The sequence below is a fragment of the Narcine bancroftii genome, chromosome 7 (assembly GCF_036971445.1).
Source record: "Narcine bancroftii isolate sNarBan1 chromosome 7, sNarBan1.hap1, whole genome shotgun sequence".
NCBI classification, from domain to species: Eukaryota; Metazoa; Chordata; class Chondrichthyes; order Torpediniformes; family Narcinidae; genus Narcine; species Narcine bancroftii.
Window position 1 is genome coordinate 18,907,850 of NC_091475.1, and position 22,011 is coordinate 18,929,860.

At 46.8% G+C, this 22,011-nt stretch overlaps 1 protein-coding gene across 2 annotated transcripts in view; it reads left to right on the forward strand.

Annotated features, from left to right (window-relative positions):
* Window positions 1-22,011, forward strand: part of LOC138738569 (junctional adhesion molecule B-like) — a 54,597-nt gene that overhangs the window by 28,342 nt on the left and 4,244 nt on the right. The window contains exons 3-9 of one of the 2 annotated variants that reach the window (XM_069889027.1): window positions 1,397-1,510; window positions 2,011-2,160; window positions 9,302-9,504; window positions 12,771-12,873; window positions 15,834-15,941; window positions 19,954-19,969; window positions 20,559-20,601. In XM_069889027.1, coding sequence (XP_069745128.1) covers window positions 1,397-1,510; window positions 2,011-2,160; window positions 9,302-9,504; window positions 12,771-12,873; window positions 15,834-15,941; window positions 19,954-19,969; window positions 20,559-20,601 — 737 coding nt within the window. The remainder of the gene's footprint in view (window positions 1-1,396; window positions 1,511-2,010; window positions 2,161-9,301; window positions 9,505-12,770; window positions 12,874-15,833; window positions 15,942-19,953; window positions 19,970-20,558; window positions 20,602-22,011) is intronic. The other variant, XM_069889028.1, reaches the window with a different exon arrangement.

Sequence of the window (22,011 nt, forward strand, 5' to 3'; positions counted from 1 at the left end):
CCTCATTTCAATGGATGAGGAGGCCATTGTCTTCCAGGGAACCAACCATGCCCTCTTCACCCCATTTCCTGTTTCTTTTCAGGACTCCACTTTATTCTCTTTTCATTGTCCAGCAGTGCTAATTTGAATTTTTTTATAATCCATTCTGGATCCAAGGAGTCCGATCAGATCCATCCCCACCCCGTCCCCAACACTCCTTACAAACAACCACCCCCCATCCCCTTCCCCAATACTTTTTTCAAACAATCCTACCCCCCCCCCGGCCCCCCTCCTCCTGTCTCCAAATACTCCTTCCAAACAACCTATCCAGCCACTGGAGTGAAACAAGAAAGACTACAGATGTTGTGAATGTTATTAACACACAAAGGTGCTGGGGGGAACTCAGCAGGTCACAGCGTCCATAGGAGGCAAAAATACATAAACAAGTTTCCGGCCTTCATTAATGTATAAACAAAAATCAGGCAGATGCCTGAATAAATAAGGCTGAGAGAGGAAAGAGGAAGGGGCAAGGGTGGGGGGGGGGGGGGGGGGGTGGGGGGGTGGATGAGTCAACAGCCAAGAAGCCATGGTGCACATGCATTGGAGGATAGGGGAGGAAAGGTGAGAATTGTTCGGTGGAGAGGGTGGCACTCTGAATGCTGTTCTAGAGGAAAGGAGGCAAACAGCTAGGGAGAGAGACCAAGCAAAAGGAAAAAAGAGATAGAGGAAGGGGAGAATTGGGGAGGGGGGATTAATGGAAAACAGTGAACTCAACATCAATGCCATCTCATTGGAGGGTGAGCAGATGCAATATTTGGTGTTGTTCCTCCAATTTGCAGGTGGTCTCAGTCTGGAAGTGCACAAGGCCATGGATAGAATGTCAGCAAGGGAATGGGGTGGGGAATTGAAATGGGTGGCCACAGGGAGATCCCCGTTATGGCAGTGGACAGAGCAAAGGTGGTCAACAAAGCAATCTCCCAGTCTGCGTCCAGTCTCTCCGACATAGAGGAGACCACAACGGGAGAACCTGATGCAGTAGGTGACCCACGCAGATACACAAGTGAAATGTTGCTTCACTTTGGAAGATTTGGTTTGGGGCCCCGAATGGTGCTGAGGGAGGAGGTGTAGGTGCAAGTGGATCATCTCCTGAGGTCTCCGGGGTAGGTGCCAAGGGAAGGATTAGTGGGATGGAATGAGTGGACAAAGGAGTCACGGCAGGGGGTTCCCGGCAGAAGGAGGAGAAGGGAAGGTGTGTCTGGTGATGACAGAAATTGCAGAGGATGATATGTTGGATGCAGAGGCTGGTGGGTGATAGGTGAGGACAAGGGGAATCCTGTCCTTGCCAAAGGGCCTGTGCTGTGCTGTAATATTCTGTGTGCAGTGTTTTTAACCCTTTGTGTTTTGCGTTGGTTCACAGCGGCTACTCTGCCCTGCAAGTACAGAGTGGATAGGGATATGAATCCACGCCTGGAGTGGAAGAAAAAGAGAAATAACCACATCTCCTTTGTCTACTTTGATGGATCCCTCGTGGGTAGGCGCAATGCTCCCCCCCTCACTCCGAGGGGCTCCATCGGGAGGTGCTGGCTGAGGGGGTGGGTCGATTAGGAATAGGGAGAGTGATGGGGGGGCTGAAGGGAGATGGGGTGGGGTGGTGAAGCCAGGCAATGGGAATGGTGGGGGGTTACAGCCCTGGTGGGAGGAGGTGTGGGACTGACACAGCGGGGAGGGTCACAGGATGGTGGTGGAGGGTTATGGAGGTGGTGATGGTTTACAAAGTTGGCAGGAGTTATGAGGAGGAGGTGGGTGGGGGTTCTGTAGGGGATAAGGGAGACACTGGCATGATTAGTAAGGAAGTTCGATGATCATTGAGACACACTCTCTGCCCCCTCTCCTTGCCCCCCTCTCCCACACATCCTCTTTCTCTCTCCTACTCTATTCTTTCATTCGTTCACCTTTCTCCCTCTCTCTCTCTCTCTCTCTCTCTTCCCCCCCCCCCCATTCTCCCTTTCCTCCCACACCCCCTCCCCATAGACAAGTACAAGGACAGGGCCACCATGAGTGGTTCAAGTATCATCCTGCACAGGGTGACCCGGGAAGATTCTGCCACCTACCGTTGCGAAGTGATGGCCAAGCAAGACCCAGTCATCTTCTCCGAGATCTCCTTCAACCTCATCGTCCTGGGTGAGTAAGTTCAAAGTTAGCTGCAGCAATCGCTGTGGGATGGAGGTGGGGCAAGGGGTCAGTCCTTTGATGCGGACGATGGAGGGCGTTATTTTTTTTTTAAATTCCTTTCCAAGTGGGAAAGTGTGCCAAGGACTGGCAGCCAGAGTTTAACTCGAACAAAGGCAAGGTGATGCACCAGGGCAGGACTCGCTCGATGGATCATGGGACATGGGCATATTGTAGAACAGAGAAACTGGGTTTGCAGGTACATCTTCCCCTGAGAGTGATGACACTGGTAGAAGCCATTTGGCATGCTTGCCTTCATCAGTCAGGGCAGTGAGTACAACCGACAAGACATTGGTTGGTGAGACCACATTTGGAGTATTGTGCATGGTTTTAATCACCTAGCTGAAGGAATAGTGTAACTGATCTGGAAATGGTGCAGAAAAGCTTCTCAAAATTGTTACCAGGACTGCAAACTTGAACTATAAGGAGAATATTACAGCACAGGCCCTTCGGGTACCAACCTATATATTTTGACCTATCTATTTCCTATCTTGTTACCATCAATTTTTCTTTCATCCATATGCCTGTCTCTTAAATGCCTCCTAATGATCCACCCTCCACCACCACTTCTGGCAATACATTCCAGGCACCCACTACTCTATGCGTAGGAAAAACTTTCCCCTGATGACTCCCCTGAACATTCCTCCCTTCACTTTGTGCAATCTCTTCTGGGTTTGCCATTCCTGCTCTGGGGTAAAAGGCACTGGCTGCCCACCTATGCCTCTCAGAATCTTACAGACCTCTGTTAAGTCACCTTTCATCCTTCTTCACTCCAGAGGAAAAAAGTCCTGTTTAACTGCTATCCTCGCCTCATAAGTCCTATTTTCCAATCCAGGCAACTTCCTGGTAAATCTCCTCTGCACCCTCTCCATGGCTTCCACATCCTTCGTATAATGAGGTGACCAGAACTGAAACAAACAGAGGCTGGATAGTCTGGGACCTTTCACCCTGGAATGTTGCAGGCTGAGAAGGGACTTCATAGACATTTATAAAACCATGAAGGAAGGGTATGGACAAGGTGGATGGTCACGGTTTCTTTTCCCCTGATTGGGGGTATCTGAAATTTGAAACCATTAATTTACAGTGAGAAGGGAAATATTTAAAAGGGACCTGAGGGACACCTTTTTCACACAGAGGGTAGTGGGTGTGAGGAATGAACTGCCTAAATACAATGTGCAGATGCACCAAAATTCCAGGAATACTGGAATGAAAGACAATTTAAAAAAAAAATATTTAGACATACAGCACAGTAACAGGCCATTTCGGCCCTCAAATCTCATTACATTTTGATGGGTGGGAGGAAACCGGAGCCCTCGGGTAAAATCCACGCAGATATGGGGAGAAAGTACAAACTCCTTACTGACAGCGCTGGATTCGAACCTCAATCCCAATCGTGACCTTGCATGCAAGATCGAAAATGAAATAATCGATATCGAAGGACAAATAAATAAATACTCACAGCTGCAGTTCGTGCAAGAAAAAGCGATGTTTCAGTCGTGCAGGCGGATTGTTTGGTGATCGCAGGTAGATTAGGGTTGGGGTAGTACAAGAGCCTGAATGTTGGAGAAAAATTGTTCTTGACCTTTGAGGTACTGGAACTCCATTAGTGGAGGTTGAGACAGTTACAACATTTAAAAGACATTCAGACAGGTACAGTAGAACCTCTGTTATCCAGAATTCAAACAACTGGCAAAAAATAATCGCAGAATATAAATGGGTTAAATGGTATAGGCAGTCAACAACAATGTCACTGGGAAGTGGTCCTGCACTACCATCTGCTGGTGATGGAATGGTAGTGCAGGAAATTATTTTAAGCCAGAATAAAGCTTGTCAAGTTTTATTAAGGTGTTATTTTCAGTCTCATGACAAACCAGTCAATAGTTACACATTACCCACTGATCTACTGACTTCTTCCAACTTAGGGAAAAGTGCAAAGATGATTTACTAGGATGTTGCCAGGACTTGAGGGACCAAGTTACAGGGAAAGGTTAAACAGTTTAGGACTTTATTCCCTGGAGTGTAGAAGACTGAGTGGGATTTGGTAGAGGTGTACAAAATTATGAGGGTTAGAGATATAATAAATGCAAGGTTAGTATAATGGTTAGCGCGATACTATTACAGCGTCAGCGAAACGTATTCAGATCTGACGCTGTATGTCAGGAGCTTGTACGCTCTCCCTGCCCTGCGTGGGTTTCCTCTAGTGCTCCGGTTTCCTCCCACCCTACAAAATGTATGGGGTTGTAGATTAATTTGGGGAGGTGTAATTGAGCAGAACAGGTCGTATGTAAATAAAACTTAAAGTAGGCTTTTTCCATCGAGTTTTGGCGAGATACAAACCAGAAGCCATGGATTAAAGAGGAAAAGTTTAGGAAGAAGATGAAGTGGAACCATCTGACAGCTGAGGTGGTGAATGCGGGAAATTCGGACAGGTCCAGGGATGGGAGGGACATGGAAGGATAAGGACTGGGTGCAGATCAGTGAGACAAGGCAAAATAAGAGTTTGGCACCGACTAGAAGGGCTTGTTTTCTGTTCTATGGTTCTAGCTTGTTGCTCAAATTGAGGGAGACTTGTTTGGTGGGGAGAGATTTGAGAATAAGCTTGTTCTCCTGAGAGAGAAGGAGGCTAAGGGATGACCTGCTAGATGTATATCAGATTGTGAGAGTCCCAGAGAGTGTAGATAATCAATGGTGCAAATACAGCTATTTAAATAGATATGGCACAGAAGGATCGGGTTCTCAAGTTCAAGTTTATTATTATCCAGTGGTACTAGTACCACCCAATGAAACAGTGTTCTCCAGTCCTCAATGCAAAACATGCAGTCATAACACACAACCAGTCATAACACACATACAGACAAATGGGATTGGTGTAAATGGGTAAAAAGGTCCCTTTGAATTGACCTTCCATAGTAAAATGATTCTGACCTTGCCCTGTTTTAATTGAACCTTTTCTATGCAACATTATACTCTGCACTTTTGATACCTTCAAGTCAATTCAAGCTTATTGTCATCTGATTGTACAAGTACAACCCGATAAAAGTGTTTTCTGCAAAACATGCAGACACACAACCAGACATAACACGCATGCAGACAAATAATACCATATGCAGGACAAGTATTTGATCTATATGAATTTTAAAAATATTGTTTCATGAGTATGAGAATCTTGGATGGTTGGGGCGAGCAGTTCCTTTGGTTGTTCAGCATTTTCTCTGCCCATGGGAAGGAGCTGTTCCTCAGTCTGGTGGTGCTTGATCTGATAGTCCTGGATCTCTTCCCCAGTGGGAGCAGCTGAAATATTCTGTGTGCAGGGTGGAAGGGGTCCTCAAGCATTTTGTGTGGCCTCTTCTAGGATAGGTTGAGTTGACTGGATAATGTGCAAAACTAGGTTTTTCACTGTGTCTTTGTTCACATCCAAACGTCATCTTAATGTTATTGTGGTACCCACCTTTACCACTTCCTCTGACAGCTCATTCCCCGTACTCACCACCAATGTCAGTGTGGAAAATGTGTCCCTTGCATCTCTTTTTAAAGTACCCCACTCACCTTAAACCTCTGCCCTTGAGTTTTAGACTCTCCTGCTCTGAGAGTAAGACCTTGTATACACCCGATGTAATTATACAGTAAAACCGCTGGGACCTGGCACCTATGGGGATTGGTAAATGCCAGATAAGCAAGTTTTCCGGTTGCTTGAGATTCACTCTTACGATGCCTAACTAATACACCTGTGTTAAGAATAAACAGTTTAAAAGGCAAAAAGTACTATTCTGTACTTACACGGAACAAACTTCATTTGCATAAATATATAAACCTTAAAGCATTTTCCTTTCTTTTCAGTCTTATTCTTAGAAAACATTTAACCATCACAGCATCTACAGGTTCCTTCCCCTCCACAGAGCTGCCTAAAAGGCAAACAGTAACATTATTAATAATTATCCCCCCCTCCCCCCACAGATTTACAGATAAAGCCTCTGACCGGGGTGCCTCTTACTAAGCAGGGATAAGGAGACACTTTAAGAGAGTCGAGCGGCATCAACCAGTTCTTCATCCTGGGCGACGCCATTGCTGTTTCACACAACTTTATTCAAACAGCTGCTATGAGCAAAGCCCGACCAAGGCCGAATATTTGCTCCTAGCTTCTCCAAAGGTTTATGTGTTACTTCAGAGAACATTTACTTTTATAATTTTAAACTTTTATTTAATTTTTTAATTCTCATTTATTTTCCTCTTTTTCTTTTGCCGGTTTCTTGAATTCCAGATAAGAGAGTTTTTACTGTATAAAGTTTTCCCTCAGCCTCCTATACTTCACAGATAAAGCCCCAGTCTCCTTGCAACATAAGCCCTCCAGTCCCAGTAACTTGCAAATCATTTCTGCATCCTTCAGCTTAAAATATCTTTCCTATAGCTGGGTGACCTGAACTGTGCTCAATACTCCAAGTACAGTTTCATCAGGGTCTTGTCAAGTTGCAACACAATGTCCCTGCTTCTGAACTCAATGTCCCGTCCAAGGATGTCGAGGGTGCAAACACTTGACCAAGGATGTCGAGGGTGCAAACACTTGACCAAGGATGTCGAGGGTGCAAACGCTTGACCAAGGATGTCGAGGGTGCAAACGCTTGACCAAGGATGTCGAGGGTGCAAACGCTTAACCAAGGATGTCGAGGGTGCAAACGCTTGACCAAGGATGTCGAGGGTGCAAACGCTTGACCAAGGATGTCGAGGGTGCAAGCGCTTGACCAAGGATGTCGAGGGTGCAAGCGCTTGACCAAGGATGTCGAGGGTGCAAACGCTTGACCAAGGATGTCGAGGGTGCAAACGCTTGACCAAGGATGTCGAGGGTGCAAACGCTTGACCAAGGATGTCGAGGGTGCAAACGCTTGACCAAGGATGTCGAGGGTGCAAACGCTTGACCAAGGATGTCGAGGGTGCAAACGCTTGACCAAGGATGTCGAGGGTGCAAACGCTTGACCAAGGATGTCGAGTGTGCAAACGCTTGACCAAGGATGTCGAGTGTGCAAACGCTTGACCAAGGATGTCGAGTGTGCAAACGCCATTGCCCGAGGATGTCGTGTGTGCAGACGCCGTTGCCCGAGGATGTCGTGTGTGCAGACGCCGTTGCCCGAGGATGTCGTGTGTGCAGACGCCGTTGCCCGAGGATGTCGTGTGTGCAGACGCCGTTGCCCGAGGATGTCGTGTGTGCAGACGCCGTTGCCCGAGGATGTCGTGTGTGCAGACGCCGTTGCCCGAGGATGTCGTGTGTGCAGACGCCGTTGCCCGAGGATGTCGTGTGTGCAGACGCCGTTGCCCGAGGATGTCGTGTGTGCAGACGCCGTTGCCCGAGGATGTCGTGTGTGCAGACGCCGTTGCCCGAGGATGTCGTGTGTGCAGACGCCGTTGCCCGAGGATGTCGTGTGTGCAGACGCCGTTGCCCGAGGATGTCGTGTGTGCAGACGCCGTTGCCCGAGGATGTCGTGTGTGCAGACGCCGTTGCCCGAGGATGTCGAATGTCCAGACGCCGTTGCCCGAGGGAAGTGAATGCGCACGTGCAGTTGCCTAAGGAAGCCTATGAAAGCAAGTGTGCAAATACTTGCACAATGAAGGCAAGCGTGCAAATGCTTTCTGCGCCACCCGGTCCACCATGTCATCACTTGTGTCTGTCATTTGGTGTCATCCAACATGAATCCTGATGTGGTCACTGAATACTGAAACCTCCTCCAGCCCCAACCAGGTTCCAGGGCTCCTCCTCCTTCCCAAGGGTAGTGAGACTGATAAACTGACTGCTATTTATCAATAATATTTATTCTAAATATATGCACTATTTATGTGATTCATTTGTCTGTCTGTGTGTTTCCACTGTGTGGACCAGAGAACGCTGTTTTGTCGGGTTGTACTGGTACAATTGGCTGACAAATAAACTTGGAAAAACCCTCATCATTATTGTTGGCCATTCCTTCAGTTGCTCAGGTGACAAGCTTAGGGATTCTCCTACCCGACCCCTCTAGCTCCCTAACTTTCCATCTCTCTTTAAGACATTACGTAAAACATTGAACATTCCAGTTCAGTACAGGCCCTTTGGCCATGATGTTGTGCCATCCTATGTAAACCTACTCCTCAATGATCTGCATTTTCCCCTTCCTCACACCATAGGCCTCTATTTTTTCTTGCATCTGTGTGCCTGTTGAAGAGTCTCTTGAGTGTCTCCATTGTATCAGCCTCCACCACCACTTGGAGTAGTACCTTCCACATCTCCCCTAAACTTTCCTCACTTTAAGCAGATGTCCTCTGGTATTTGCTACTGTCGCCCAGGGATAAAGGCCACCGGCTGTCCACCCTATCCATGCCTCTCAATATTTTGTCGACCTCTATTAAATCTTTGCTCATCCTTCTCTGCTCCAAAGAGATAAGCCTTGCCTCTGTAAAAATTGCCTCATGAGACATATTTTTCATTCCAGGCAACATCTTGGTAAATTTCCTCTGCACCCTCTCCAAACCTTCCATATCCATTCTGTAATGAGGCGACCAGAACTGAACCCAATACTCACTGTGGTCTAACCAGAGTTTTACCTCACGGCTCTTGAACTTTGCTGAGAACTTGTCATGGGCCAAGAAACCAGGGCCTCTTGTTTCACCAGAGTGAAATTTGTCTGTTAGCTCTCCAGCAAAGCATCAGAGAGAGCTACAGTGCAGTAACAGATCATTTGGCCCATCAAGTCCCTGCTGACCATCAACCATCAATTTCCATTGATCCCACTTTAATCCCTTTCTTTCTTCTCCCTGCTTTCTCCTCATCTCTTCCCAGGTTCTAGCTCACCCGTGCACTGAGGACAGTTTACAGCAATCAATTAACTGACCAATCCACCTGTCTTTGGGATGTGGTGGGGGTGGGAGGGTGGGTGGGGGTGGGAGGGTGGGTGGGGGAGCCTATGGAGTTACAGGGAGAGAGTGCAAACTCCACGCAGACACCGCCGGAGGTCAGGATTCAACCCATGCCTCCAGCGTTGTAAGGCACTGGCTCTCCCCTGGATGTTTAGTTTGAAGGTCCCACCTGCCACTCTTTGGGTGAACTGACGGCCTGCCTCTCCATGCCTCTCAGTACCTCCAGCGGTTCCCATCTGCATCGTTCCGAGCTCGGCCATGTCTGGCTCCACTGTGGAGCTGGTCTGCAAGGAGTCTGAGGGGTCCCCACCCTCCGAGTACACCTGGTACAAAGACAACAGGCCTCTCCTGGAAGCTCCGGGTAGGGATCCGACGGCCAACAACGTATCCTACACTGTGAACCGAAAGACAGGGTTATTGGTGAGTGTCTCAAAGTTGCATTGCTTCCCTCTTGCTTTCTTCCTCTGAGCCTATAATACAAAGTTTCTTCCTTGCACAGGGACTGGGCAAGGTAGAACTTCTCAACTCTGCATCAACAGGCAGCCAGGTTCTCCACAGAGTTAAAAAGTGTATCTTTGCATATCTTGACGCTGAAAAAATGTGGGGAATCAACCGGTGGTCACGCACACTTTACAATGACACCCAGAGACCAAGGGCGTAACAGGTTCAATGTATTCTCATGTCACAAGATCACACAATATTAGGACCAGAAGTAGGCCAATCGGCCCGTTGAGTCTGCTCCGCCATTCTATCAGAGTTGCTTCATTCTCCCACTCAGCCCCACTCTCCAGCCTTCTCCCTTTTACCCTTGATGCTCTGATTAATCAAATCTCTGTCTTAAATACACCCAATGACATCACTTCCACAGCCATCTGTGGTAACAAGTTCCACAGACTCGCGACCTCTGATTGATAACTGACAAGGCCAGAATGTGTTGTTCATCCATTGCTTTTTTTTAAATTTAATTTGGACGCACAGCACAGTAACGGGCCCTTCTGGCCCATGAGCCCATGCTACCCAATTACACCCATGTGACCAACCTACTAACCCCATACGCTATTGAAGGGTGTGAGGAAACCAGATCACCCGGAGGAAACCCATGCAGACTCTGGGAGAACATACAAACTCCTTACAGACAGTGCGGGATTCCAAACTGGGTCACTGGGGCTGTAATAGCATCGCGTTAATTACTCTGCCCTGTTAAGATGTTAGTGGTGACCTTCCTCCTTGAAGGGTTGCTAGTGAAGGGATCGTCACATGGCTGTCAGGCGGGTGGACAGTTGGAAAATCTAAACCAATGCTGATGCGATGGTGATGAATCTCCCAGTCAGAGAGCGTGCCATGTGCAGGGGAACCTCTGATTGGCGGGGTGGCTGTGCACTTACTGCCTCAGTCCTGGTGGTCACGGTTTGGGGAGATGCTTTCAGAGCAGGCTGCTGTCCTGGAGGCACGCAGCACACAGTCCCTTCAGCTTAACTTGCCCATGCCAGCCAATTTGGCATTTCTGGGCTGTCATTTCCCTGCATGGGACCGACCCACATTACTGTAATTTATAAACACACACACACAGAGCTACATAAAGAGAGAGGGATTTACAGAGAGATACAGAGTGAGTAGGAAGAGATGGGGGAGAGATAGATCTATCAAGATGTATACTAATTTATGTGTGAAACATGGCATATACTGTTCAATATTTTGTAAGTTTATTTGTCACATTACACTTACTACAGTGAGAAGGATTCTTCTGCGAGCAGTCCAACAGGTTATCTCTAACATTCATACAGCCGTGTAAAGCGCACAATTTACAGAGTTACAATGAAAAGGAAGATCAATTAGCACCAAGCAAGGGCAGCGTGAGAGCACTGTGGTGGGGATCATTCAGGAACCCGATGCCCGCAGGGAAGAAACTCTTTTGAATCTTGGAGTGTATTTTCGCACTCTCGAGCCTTCTTCCCAATGGGAGGAGGGAGAAGAGAGAGTGTTCAGAGTGGGAGAGGCTCTTCAGTGTGTTGGATACCCATCCTGGGCAATGAGAGGCATGAATGGAGTCCATGGAGAGGAGAGAAGCTTGTGTTGTATTGAGTTGGATTAGTTCCCCTTTGGAGATTGTGAACATTATAGCTGTTGTCAGTGGCTTGGAACCAGTGTAGCATTTGGGGGCTCTAAGGTCGAATCTTCCAGCAGAAGATTCATTGAAGAAGTAGAGGGGAGATTTGTTTGAGGTATACAAACGTGGACATTTACCCCCTCCATAAATCTTCATCCGCGAAGCCAAGCCAAAGAAAGAAAGAACAGATATAGTAACTGCAAGCAGGCTCTTCCCACTGAGGTTGAGCAGGACAAGAGCTGGAAGGCATGGGTGAATGGTGAAATGTTGATGGGGAATTTCTGCCTGCAAAAAAAATGATGGGAGTGTGGAACCTTCTGCCAGCTGAAGTGGTGAATATGGGCTCCATTCTTTTTGAAATTGGGTAGGTACAAGGCAGAGAATGACAGGTATATGATTAGTCAGGGCATCAAGGGTTACAGGGAGAAAGTCAGAAAATGGGGTGGGTGGGTGAATGGATCAACGCATGATTAGAATGGCGGAGCAGACTCGATGGGCCAGTGGGCCAACTCCTGCTCCTATATCTTGTGATCTTGTACATAGATATGCGGGGATATGGTCTGGATGCAAGTCAATGGGACCAGGCAGAATATTAGTTTGGCCCAGACGAGATGGTCCAAAGGGTTTGTTTTGGTTCTGTGGTGTTCCATCACTTGCTAAACGTAACTTTCTCGAAGCATACTTCCATAATATAATTAAGAAGGTTGGCGTAGCAGTTAGCACAATGCCTTGACAGTGCCAACGATCGAGACTGTGGTTCAAATCCATCATTGTCTGTAAGAAGTTTGTACGTCTTCCTGTGTCTGCTTGGGTTTTTTCTGGGGGCTCCGGTTTCTTCCCACTGTTCGAAATGTACTGGGGGTGTAGGCTAATAGGATGTAAATTGGGTGTGGCTGACTCGTCGGCCGAAATGGCATGTTACTGTGATGTGTGTCTAAACTTTCTAAATTTAATTTAAAATTTAAGGTTTTCTGGGATTGAATGGGGGTCGGTTTTAATCATGGGACCTTAAGTGTCAGTAACACACATTACTACACCTAATATTCCGGTCTGCCCCTCTCCTGTCGGTCTGTCTGTCCCTTTTTCTCTCTCTCTTTCCCTACCCCTCTGTTTCCTTTCCTCTAGCTTCCCACCCTTCCCCTCCCCATTCAGAGATCTATCTCATCCCTGAGACTTCCCAGCTTGTTTTCTTTTCTGCCCTCCCACCCATATCCACTTGTGACCTCTTTCCTGTTTTCCTCCCCTCACCTTTTTATTTGGATGCTTGCCTGCTCTTTGCTCAAACCTCAAAGAAGGGCTCTGGCCCATAATGTCGGTCATACATCTTTGCCTCCTATGGACGCTGTGAGACCTGCCAAGTTCCTCCAGTACTCTTGTGATTGAAACTACAACCACAGGGTCTACAGACTTTCTTGTTTTAACCACACATGTATGTTTCAGGTGTAAATATCACCAACTATCTGACCTGGTCCAGCCAGGTAGTGAACTCCTGCGTTTAAAATAGCCAAAATTCCTATTGCTAGCTGATCGATAACACCTTCTCTTTGACTCTTATTTTTCTTCCTTTCCATTTTGTCAGACATTTAACCCTGTCAGAAAGACCAACAGCGGTTCGTACTTCTGCAAGGCCCATAACAAGGTCGGCCAGTCGCAGGGATGCTCCGTCAAGTTCATGCAGATTAGTAAGTGTCGTTGCTTTGTCCGGGGTCTCCAGTGCTAGGAGTGGCAGGGAAGTGGGGGAGGGGGGTAGATTTCCAATCAGCAATGGTTTTGTGCATTGGACAAGGCATTGAAATGTGACCCAGTGTTCCTGCAGTAGGCAGATTATCCGCAGTATGCTATCCAATGTTTGTCCAGCAGCCAACAAGGGAAAGAAGAAGGGGAAGGGGGTGGTGGTTCTTTCCCCAGCGTGTGCACTCGCATGCGCATTCTTCCGCCCTCTCTCCCCTTTTACATAGCACTTGAAAAACCGGGTTTTAGGGGGACAGTCTAGACCTGCCCATCTTCGATCCGCCAAGGTAGGTACTCTCAGCGGTGGAGAGTATTTGACTCACCATGCTGGCTTTTATCTTTTCTGTGTGAACAAGCAAGCCAGGTTCCAGAATCGGGAATGGTCAAGTCACCTTCATTTATCATTCATACCATGCTTGCACGGTAAAGATTAGATAGCATTTCTCCAGGACCACAGAGCATATTTACATAAATATACGTTAGAATAGAAGTTAAACACATTGAAATATTTAAAATATTAAGACATATACAGTAAAAGTCCATAGTCCACTATCTACACGTGTTCTGGGAATTCAGGAGCTGATCGCTTGGTGGGGAAATACTGTTGCCCAATCTGGACATAGGAGCCTTAATGCTTTTCAGTGTAAGAAGGGCTTCTCTCTCTCTCTCTCTCTCTCTCTCTCTCTCTCTCTGTCTCTCTCTCTCTCCTTTCCCAGAGCCAAAAGTCGATTCTCACCTTTCCTCTTATCATATCCAATTAACATCATTTGTTTGTTAATCTGGATTCCTCCCCCTCCCATTCTTCCCCTTTTCCCTCTCAGTCTTTATTGAGACACCTGCCTGCTTTTTGCTTATACCTTGAGGAAGGGCTCAGGCCCGAAACATCGTTAATATATCTTTACCTCCTATGGATGGTGAGTTCCTCCTGCATTTACTGTGTGTTTTTACTACAGTCACGTTGTCTGCAGACTTTCCTGTTTCAGTTAGTCGACAGGTTTTCAACCAGCGCAAATGGTCTCCCTCTCTTCAGCTAATTAAAGCGTTGCTCCCTTCTTGTGTGAATGACTTTGTACTTTTGAATAAAGTTAGTTTATTTTTAAAAGACCACATTCAGAATGTTGAGGGGCTGTCCAAAACCCGCCAAGCCGCGATTCAAGTAAAATGTTGCGGGCCCTCTGAATGGGCAAAGGGAGCTGTGTCCCTCAATCAAGCTCTGGCTGTGAGGGACCGAGGTTCCAGCAAACCTCCTGAAACACAGTAAAAATCTCCATTATTCAGCACCTACGGGGATCGCGGATGCCAGAAGTGCGAATTTTTTGGTTAACTGAGACTCACTCTTCCAATACCTACCTAATACACCTGCATTAAGAATACACCATTTAAAATACAAAAAGACAGAGCAAAATGAAAAGTAATTTGGAAATAAAAACAGTATTGTAGTCTTTTAATTATGTAAATTTCAGTTTAATCAAGTATTCCTGTAGTTTACAAAACTCAAATTCAGTCCCCGGGCTCTGGCGCTGTAAGAGCATTGCGCTAGCTGCTGCACTAACCACGCCGCCATCTTAATTAACCCCCTCCCCCATGTTTATAATAAATCATTATTAATATACTTAATACTAATAAAGATAAAGACTTTTACCAGACAGGGATAGGGAGACACTTTGGGAGAGTCGTCCCAGAGGCAAGCGGCATCGACCGGTTCTTCATCCTGGGCACCGCCATTTTATTCAAACACAGCTTTATTCAAACAGCTGCTGTGAGCAGGGAGCTCCGCTGGCTGAATGTTTGCTCCCATCTTCACCAAGGGGCTGTGCGTTGCTTTGGAGAACATTTACAATTTTAAACTTTTATTTAAAACTTTATTCATTTTTAAGTTTTTTTTTAATTTATGTCCTCCAAATATTTTTTTTATTTTTTAGCCAGTTGTTTGAGTTTACAGTTGATTAAATGCTGAATAATGGGGATTTTACTGGACTTCCAAGGAGGACCAATTGGAGGCACAGGTTTTGAGCGGAGAAGCTGAGATTCCTTTTAAAACAAAGATGCGAGGGAGGTGGTTTGGTAGATGACTTAGGGTAACTAAAGATAAGCTGTTCCTATATTTGTGGTTGAAGGGTCAGATTAAGTGTGGGACAAAGGACACTGGAGGATGGAAAGAAATGCAGTGTTGTGGTGAGGGTGGAAAATGACTGCCTGTAGAGGTAGATAGAAATGAAGCAACAATTCTTTGGTACATAGTCTGATGGATCTCTGCAAGAGTAGATGAAGTTCAGGGCTATTAGGGAAGATCTGGGAACGCGACTTGTGTCATTGTTTTTCTAGCCACCAGGTGGGTTCGATGGGCTGAGTGCAGATTAGTAAGTGTCCTTGCTTTGTCCTGGGTCTCCAGTGCTAGGAGTGGCAGGGAAGTGGGGGAGGGGGGTAGATTTCCAATCAGCAATGGTTTTGTGCATTGCACAAGGCATTGAAATGTGACCCAGTGTTCCTGCAGTAGGCAGATTATCCGCAGTATGCTATCCAATGTTTGTCCAGCAGCCAACAAGGGAAAGAAGAAGGGGAAGGGGGGGGGGTGGTTCTTTCCCCAGCGTGTGCGCTCACATGCGCATTCTTCCGCCCTCTCTCCCCTTTTACATAGCACTTGAAAAACCAGGTTTTAGGGGGACAGTCTAGACTTGCCCACAGTACAGCATATAATAATCACATGTATACATAAGGATATAATATAAATATTTTGGGATGATTTGCTCAATGAGTTGGAAGGGGTCCAGACGAGACTGGAGGGCTTGAGTTATAAGGAAGGGTTGGAGAGGCCAAGTCTTTGTTCTCTACAGCAGCCATTCTCAATGGGGTCTGTGATGCAGCAGTTCTGTCTGCTCTGATTGTACAATGATGTTTGCCTCACTGACAGATGACCTGGACGTCAGCGCGATTGTCATATCCGTGGTAATCATCACCCTGGTGCTGTTTCTGTGTGGTATCGTACTGTACTACGCTTACAGGAGGGGCTACCTGGGGAGTGAGTACCATTCATTTGTTCTGTCCGTGCAGGGAGAGAGGTGCTGGGGCCTCATTTATCCCTGAGGCCAAGGCACTACCTTGAGCGAGTCCTGTGTCGCGTCAGTGTGGCTATCGCTGGGAAGGCCAGCATTTATCCCCCATCCCTAATCACCGTCAAGCAGCTGGTGATGAGCTGCCTTCATCAGCCACTGCCACATGAAGGATATCAAGTTCGTGTATTTGTTTTTATTTAGTTTTAATTTAGACAATACAGCACAGTAACAGACCCTTCCAGCCTACAAGCCTGTGGCGCCCAAATACACAAATTAACACAACCTCCGTACACTTTGAAGGATGCAAGGAAACTGAGCAGCCGAAGGAAACCCACACAGACACGGGGAGAACGTACAAACTCCTTACAGGCAGCATTGGATTTGAACCCCAGTTGGTGGCGCTGTAATAGAATTGTGCTAACCAGCAACTGACTACATTTCCACCAAAGCATTTCCCCGAACCACAGTGCACAGACATGCACACAATACACAGTACAGCATATAATAATCACATGTATACATAAGGATATAATATAAATATTTTGGGATGATTTGGTCAATGAGTTGGAAGGGGTCCAGACGAGACTGGAGGGCTTGAGTTATAAGGAGGGGTTGGCGAGGCAGCATTCTCAATGGGGTCTGACAGCTACCCTGGGGCCCACAGCACATTTAAGTAAAAGCCTTGTTTTCTTTTCACTTCACATAACCTATGTTTTTATGTAATGAGGGGAGAGAAGTACGGAAGAAACCCAAACTTGGCTATTTCACAGGGAAGGCGACCCATGAACATTTGAGCAGAGTCTTAGTTGGGCCAAGAATCAGAATTTATTGTCATCAACATGTCATGAAATTTGTTGTTCTACGCCAGTGTTACACAAGCAAATATTGGTATAAATTACATTTTTTTAAAATAAATTAATTAATGCAAAGAAAGGAAAGTGAGGTAGTGTCTGTTGTTCATTGTCCATTCATAAATCTGGTGGCGGAGGGGAAGAAGCTGTTTTTGAACCGTTGGGTGTTCGTCTTCGGGCTCCTGTCCCTCCTCCCTGATGGTAGCAGTGAAAAGAGGGCATGGCCTGGGTGGTGAAGGTCCTTGAGGTTAGAAGCTGCTGTCTTAAGCCACCGCCTCCAGTTGATGTCCTCAGTGGAGTGAAGGCTGATGCCCGTGATGGTGCTGGCCGAGTTCACCACTCTCTGTAGCCTTTTCTCGTCCTGTGGTTTGGCACTTCCAGAGCAGACGGTGATGCAACCAGTCAGAATGCTCGCCACGGTACACCGATGGAAATTAGCAAGATTCTTTGGTGACACCCCACATCTCAAACTCCTAATGAAGTACAGTCACTGGTGAGCCTTCTTCGTGATTGCTTCAACATGGAGGCTCCGGGTTAGATATTTCAGAGATGTTGACACTTGGGAATTTGAAGTTTTAAGAACTTCACGTGCAGGCCCCAAATATTTGCACTGTCTAGTGACCTGACAACGTATAAAGTCGTAGCCTTGATTCACCAGATATCTAAACATCCCTTGCTTCTACCACTGTGGCTGCAGTGTGTACATTGTACAGGGTGCACTAGACCATACTCCTGAAGTAAGTCCCAAACCTGCAAGGCCTGCTGCCAAGAGCAAAGCCAGCAGATGCACCACTGACCCCTCAATGAGGACTGGTTTGTATTTTCCTGATTTTTCCCCTTCCTGAAGTGCATGATCAGTTTCTTAGATTTGCTAATGTTGGGTGCAAGGATGTTGTTATGACACCAGTCAACTAGCTGATCTATCTCACTCCTGTATGAGAAAAAGTTTGAGCATGGCTGCTCTAAAGTGCAGGAGGCTGAAGGGGAAGAGTTCAGAGGGATATGGACCAAATGATAAATGGGATGAGGTCAGAATTCCAACCTGGATGAGTTGGGATGAAAGGCCTGTTCCAAGCTGCGTGGCCCAACCACTCTTTGATAGTTACCTCAACTGGGCTGTTAGTTAGGGAGAGCATTCCTGAACACAGACCTAATGATGATGAAGTAGTAGCAATTATAGTCCACAGTCAGGATGGTAGGCAATATTATGGTGACTCCAGGAGGGGTGGTGATGTCCCCATGCATCTGCTGCCTTTGCTCTTGGCAGTAGGGTTTGCAGGTTTGGGACTTAGTTCAGGAGTATGGTGTAGTGCACCCTGTACATTGCACACACTGCAGCCACAGTGGTAAAAGAAAGGGATGTTTACATATCTGGTGAATCAGGACTACGACTCCATACGATGTCAGGTCGCTAGATAGTGCAAATATCAAACAAGGGTGATTTTATTGGCGTTTTGCAGCCAATCAGAGTTTGTGCCTTCAAAAGGGATAGCGGGGAGTCCGAGATGGGGTGAGAGAAGAAGATTTTAAACATTAAGACCATAAAACACAGGAACAGGAGTAGGCTATTCAGCCCATCGAGTCTATCCCAGCATTAATTTCCATTTTCGTATTCAGCCCCACTGCACAACCTTCTCTCCTTAACCTTTAATAACCTGGCTAATCAAGTCCTCACTAATTTCTGCCTTAAATACACCCAATAGTCTGGCCTCTACAACGCCCCCACCACCGTGGCTTCCACAGAGTTACCACCCTCTTGCTAAAGAAATTCCTCTGCATCTCTGTTCTATGTGGACGCCTTTCAATCCTGAAGTTGTGTCCTCGTGTCCTTGACCCTCCCACCACAGGAAACAAGTTTTTTTTATATCTAATCTATTCATGCCTTTCAACATTTGAAACGTTTGAATGAGATCCATGCCCCTCATTCTATGAAATTCTAATGAGTACAGGCCAAGAGCTGTCATAAACTATGAGCAGAAGAGCTTGAGCTTCAATCCACCGTCCCTGGCTGCAAAGAAAGGAGGAGCGAAGGACTCGGAGACCTATATAAACAGGTTAAGTGAGTGGGCGAGAGTCTAGCAGATGGAGTACATGGTAAATGTGAGGTTATCCACTTTGGAAGGTAGAATGGAAGATCAGAATATTATTTAAATAGAAAGTGATTGCAGAAGGACTTGGGAGCGCTCGTACATGAATTGCAAAAGGGTGGTTTGCAGTTGCAGTAAGCTATCAAGAAGGCAAGTAGAATGTTGGACCATTGCTAGAGGGATTTAAGAATGGGGAGGTTATGATGCAACCAGTACAAAGGACTGGTGAGACATCTGGAGTACTGCATGCAGTTCTGGTCTCCTTACTTAAGGAAGGATGTACTGGCTTTGGAGGTGGAGCAGAGGAGGTTCAGCAGGATGATTCCAGGGATAAAGGGGTTGGCCTACTCAGAGAGATTGAGTCGACTGGGACAGTATTCACTGGAGAAATATAAGAGGGGATTTTACAGAAACATAAAATTATGAAAGGTGTAGATAAAATAGAGGTAGGTAAGTTGTTTCTATTGGAGGAGGAGACCAGAACTAGGGGACATAGCCTCAAAATTTAAGGTAGTAGATTTAGGACATAGGTGAGGAGGAACTGCTTTTCCCGGAGGGTGGCAAATCTGTGAAATTTACTGCCCATTGAAGCAGGGGAGGTGACCTCAATAAATATATTGAAGACAAGGTTGGAGAGATTTTTACATAGTAGGGGAATTGAGGGATATAGGGGAAAGGCAGGTAGGTGGGGATGAGCCTCTCATCAGTACGGACATGATCATATTGAATGGTGGAGCAAGCTGAACGGGCCGGAAGGCCAACTCCTGCTCCTATTTTTCATCTTATGAGAGCTCTTTTGTCTACTTCCCCTCCACTCCTCCTGGTTCCAGAGCCTGGGTCCCACCATCAGGAGCCTTGAAAGGTGTCGCTCAAGGATTGTTTTGTCCTGAGTGTATTCTCATCAAATGATGAGTGTCAGCTTCCTCAACTTGTATTTCTTCCTAGATTTCTTTCAGTTGTTGCATTGTTTTGTAACTGTGATTTTCCTTCCGAAGAAGTTGTGTCGAGTATTAATTCTCTTTCTCTCTTTCTCTCCACAGAGAGGCGATTAGCTAAGTAAGTATATAACAGAGAGCAGAAGGAGTCTAATCCGCTGATAGACCAATAAAGAGAAAGTTTGGTTATTTGGGAGGTGAGGAGTGGAGAGTGGTGGAAAGAAATAAAGGCAGAGAGAACTGGGGACAGTCAGCGTGGAAAGCAGTAGCCCCAGTGAGAGGAATCCAGTTAAAGCTTCATGTTCAAGATCCTTTAGAACTCAGTGGGGGTGGGAGGTAGAGAAAGTACCTGGACCTGTAAGGCTGCAGGTCACGATGTGGGCTGCTCAATGGGATTAAGAGTTTGGGCTTCAACCCACCTCCCACCCTATATCTGGGACAGACTAGAACCCCCACAGTCCATGCCCAAGGACACTCTGATCTACCCAGCCACCTCCTGGTTCCAGAGCTGACCCCTTTCCCCCTCACAGCCAGGAGCTTGAGTCTAGTTCCTTCCCCTGCCCTAGCTTCCTTCACATTCACACCTGTGTTCACTTTTGGACGTGGTTGTCATGAGCGAGGCCAGAGTTTATTAGCCCTCCCCAACTATCTGGTTTTTTTCTCCCCCCTCCCCCCCCCCACATCTCACTCTCCTGCTCTTGCCTCCACAGGTCAAATGGGGCCAACCGCACCAACGTGCCTCCTGCTAGTGAAGTAAGTGGGAACGAATCTGACTCTGAGCGTGCGCTGTAATAAGGACATGTTAACGACCCAGTCAGTTACAGAATGGTGGTTCTTGAACGTGGGGTCCCACTGGTTCATCCTCCCTAAAACGCTCTCTTCTTGCCCATCACTATCCGACAATGCCAAATAATGTTTGGGCCACTCCCACAGTTGGAACAGTAGTCCCATAGCTGGGACATTAGCCTTGTGGCTGAAATGGCACTCCTGTGACTTGGTTAGAAGCCCCATGGCTGGAATGGTAGCCCTGTGACTGGGGCACTAGCCCTGGGGACTAGAACAGAAGCCCTGAGAGTTATAACAGAAGCCCTGTAGGTTATAACAGTAGCCCTGTGGGATGGGCACTAGCCCTGCAGATGGAACAGTAGCCCCGTGACTTGGGGACATCATCCTGAGCATGTCTTTAACTGTGAATTTTCTAACTAAACTACCTTCATGGTATTGCACTTCATGGATGCCCTTGAGGCATGGAAGCTTTGAGACAAGCCCTTGAATTGTCAACACGTGACCAATGGGATTCTTGAAGGTTGTTGCTCACTGATCAGCATAGACACGCTATGCCAAAGGGTCTTTTTTATGAAAAAGATGTCCAGCAGTTTGCCAGATCAGCATGTTGTCTGGATTCTGTTGTGCCCTCGAGCACTCCACTGCCAAACTCCAGAGGCTGCAGCTGACCCAGAACCAGGGGAGCCTCAGGGACGAGAAGGATCACTCTGCAGACCTCTACCACTTGATCCCAGCCACAATCTCCGTCCCTTTGTCTCCACCACTGCACATGAGCACGGTCGAGAGGTCAGTCTGAGGAACAGGAGCTTGGGATCAGACACCGTCCCTGCTCAGTTGCAGAGTCAAGGTTGCAGGCTGGAAACAGACCCTTCAGCCCAACTATTCCATGCTAAACAAATTGCCTCCTTAAGCCAGTCCCACTTGCCTGTCTTTTGGCTCATCTTCTCTTGAAACATTTCCTGCACTTACAGGGATTGATATATGCTGGATAAGTGAATTTTCCGGTTGTTTAAAATTGTGTGTTGCGTGATTGGCAAACTAAATGCTGGGGACACCAATTTTAAACTTTCATATTTTTTACCTGTTTATTTTCTGCAATTTTTTTGCCCGTTGCTTGAGGCTTCTGGTTCCTTGAATTCCGGATAATGGGGATTTTACTGTACTCGAAAGAGTGGGGGATTGATGGCTACAGCGACCCAATACAACAGAGGTGAGGCCTGAGGCAAATCAGCCAAGTGGCCTATTTCTGCTCCTACCTTCTCATGCCCAAGTTTTCCCTGTCGAATCATACACACTTTTTGGCCCAAGATGTCTCCCCAAGCTCATCCCATTTGCCTACATGCGCACCATATCCCATCCTTGGACGTCAAAATGTCT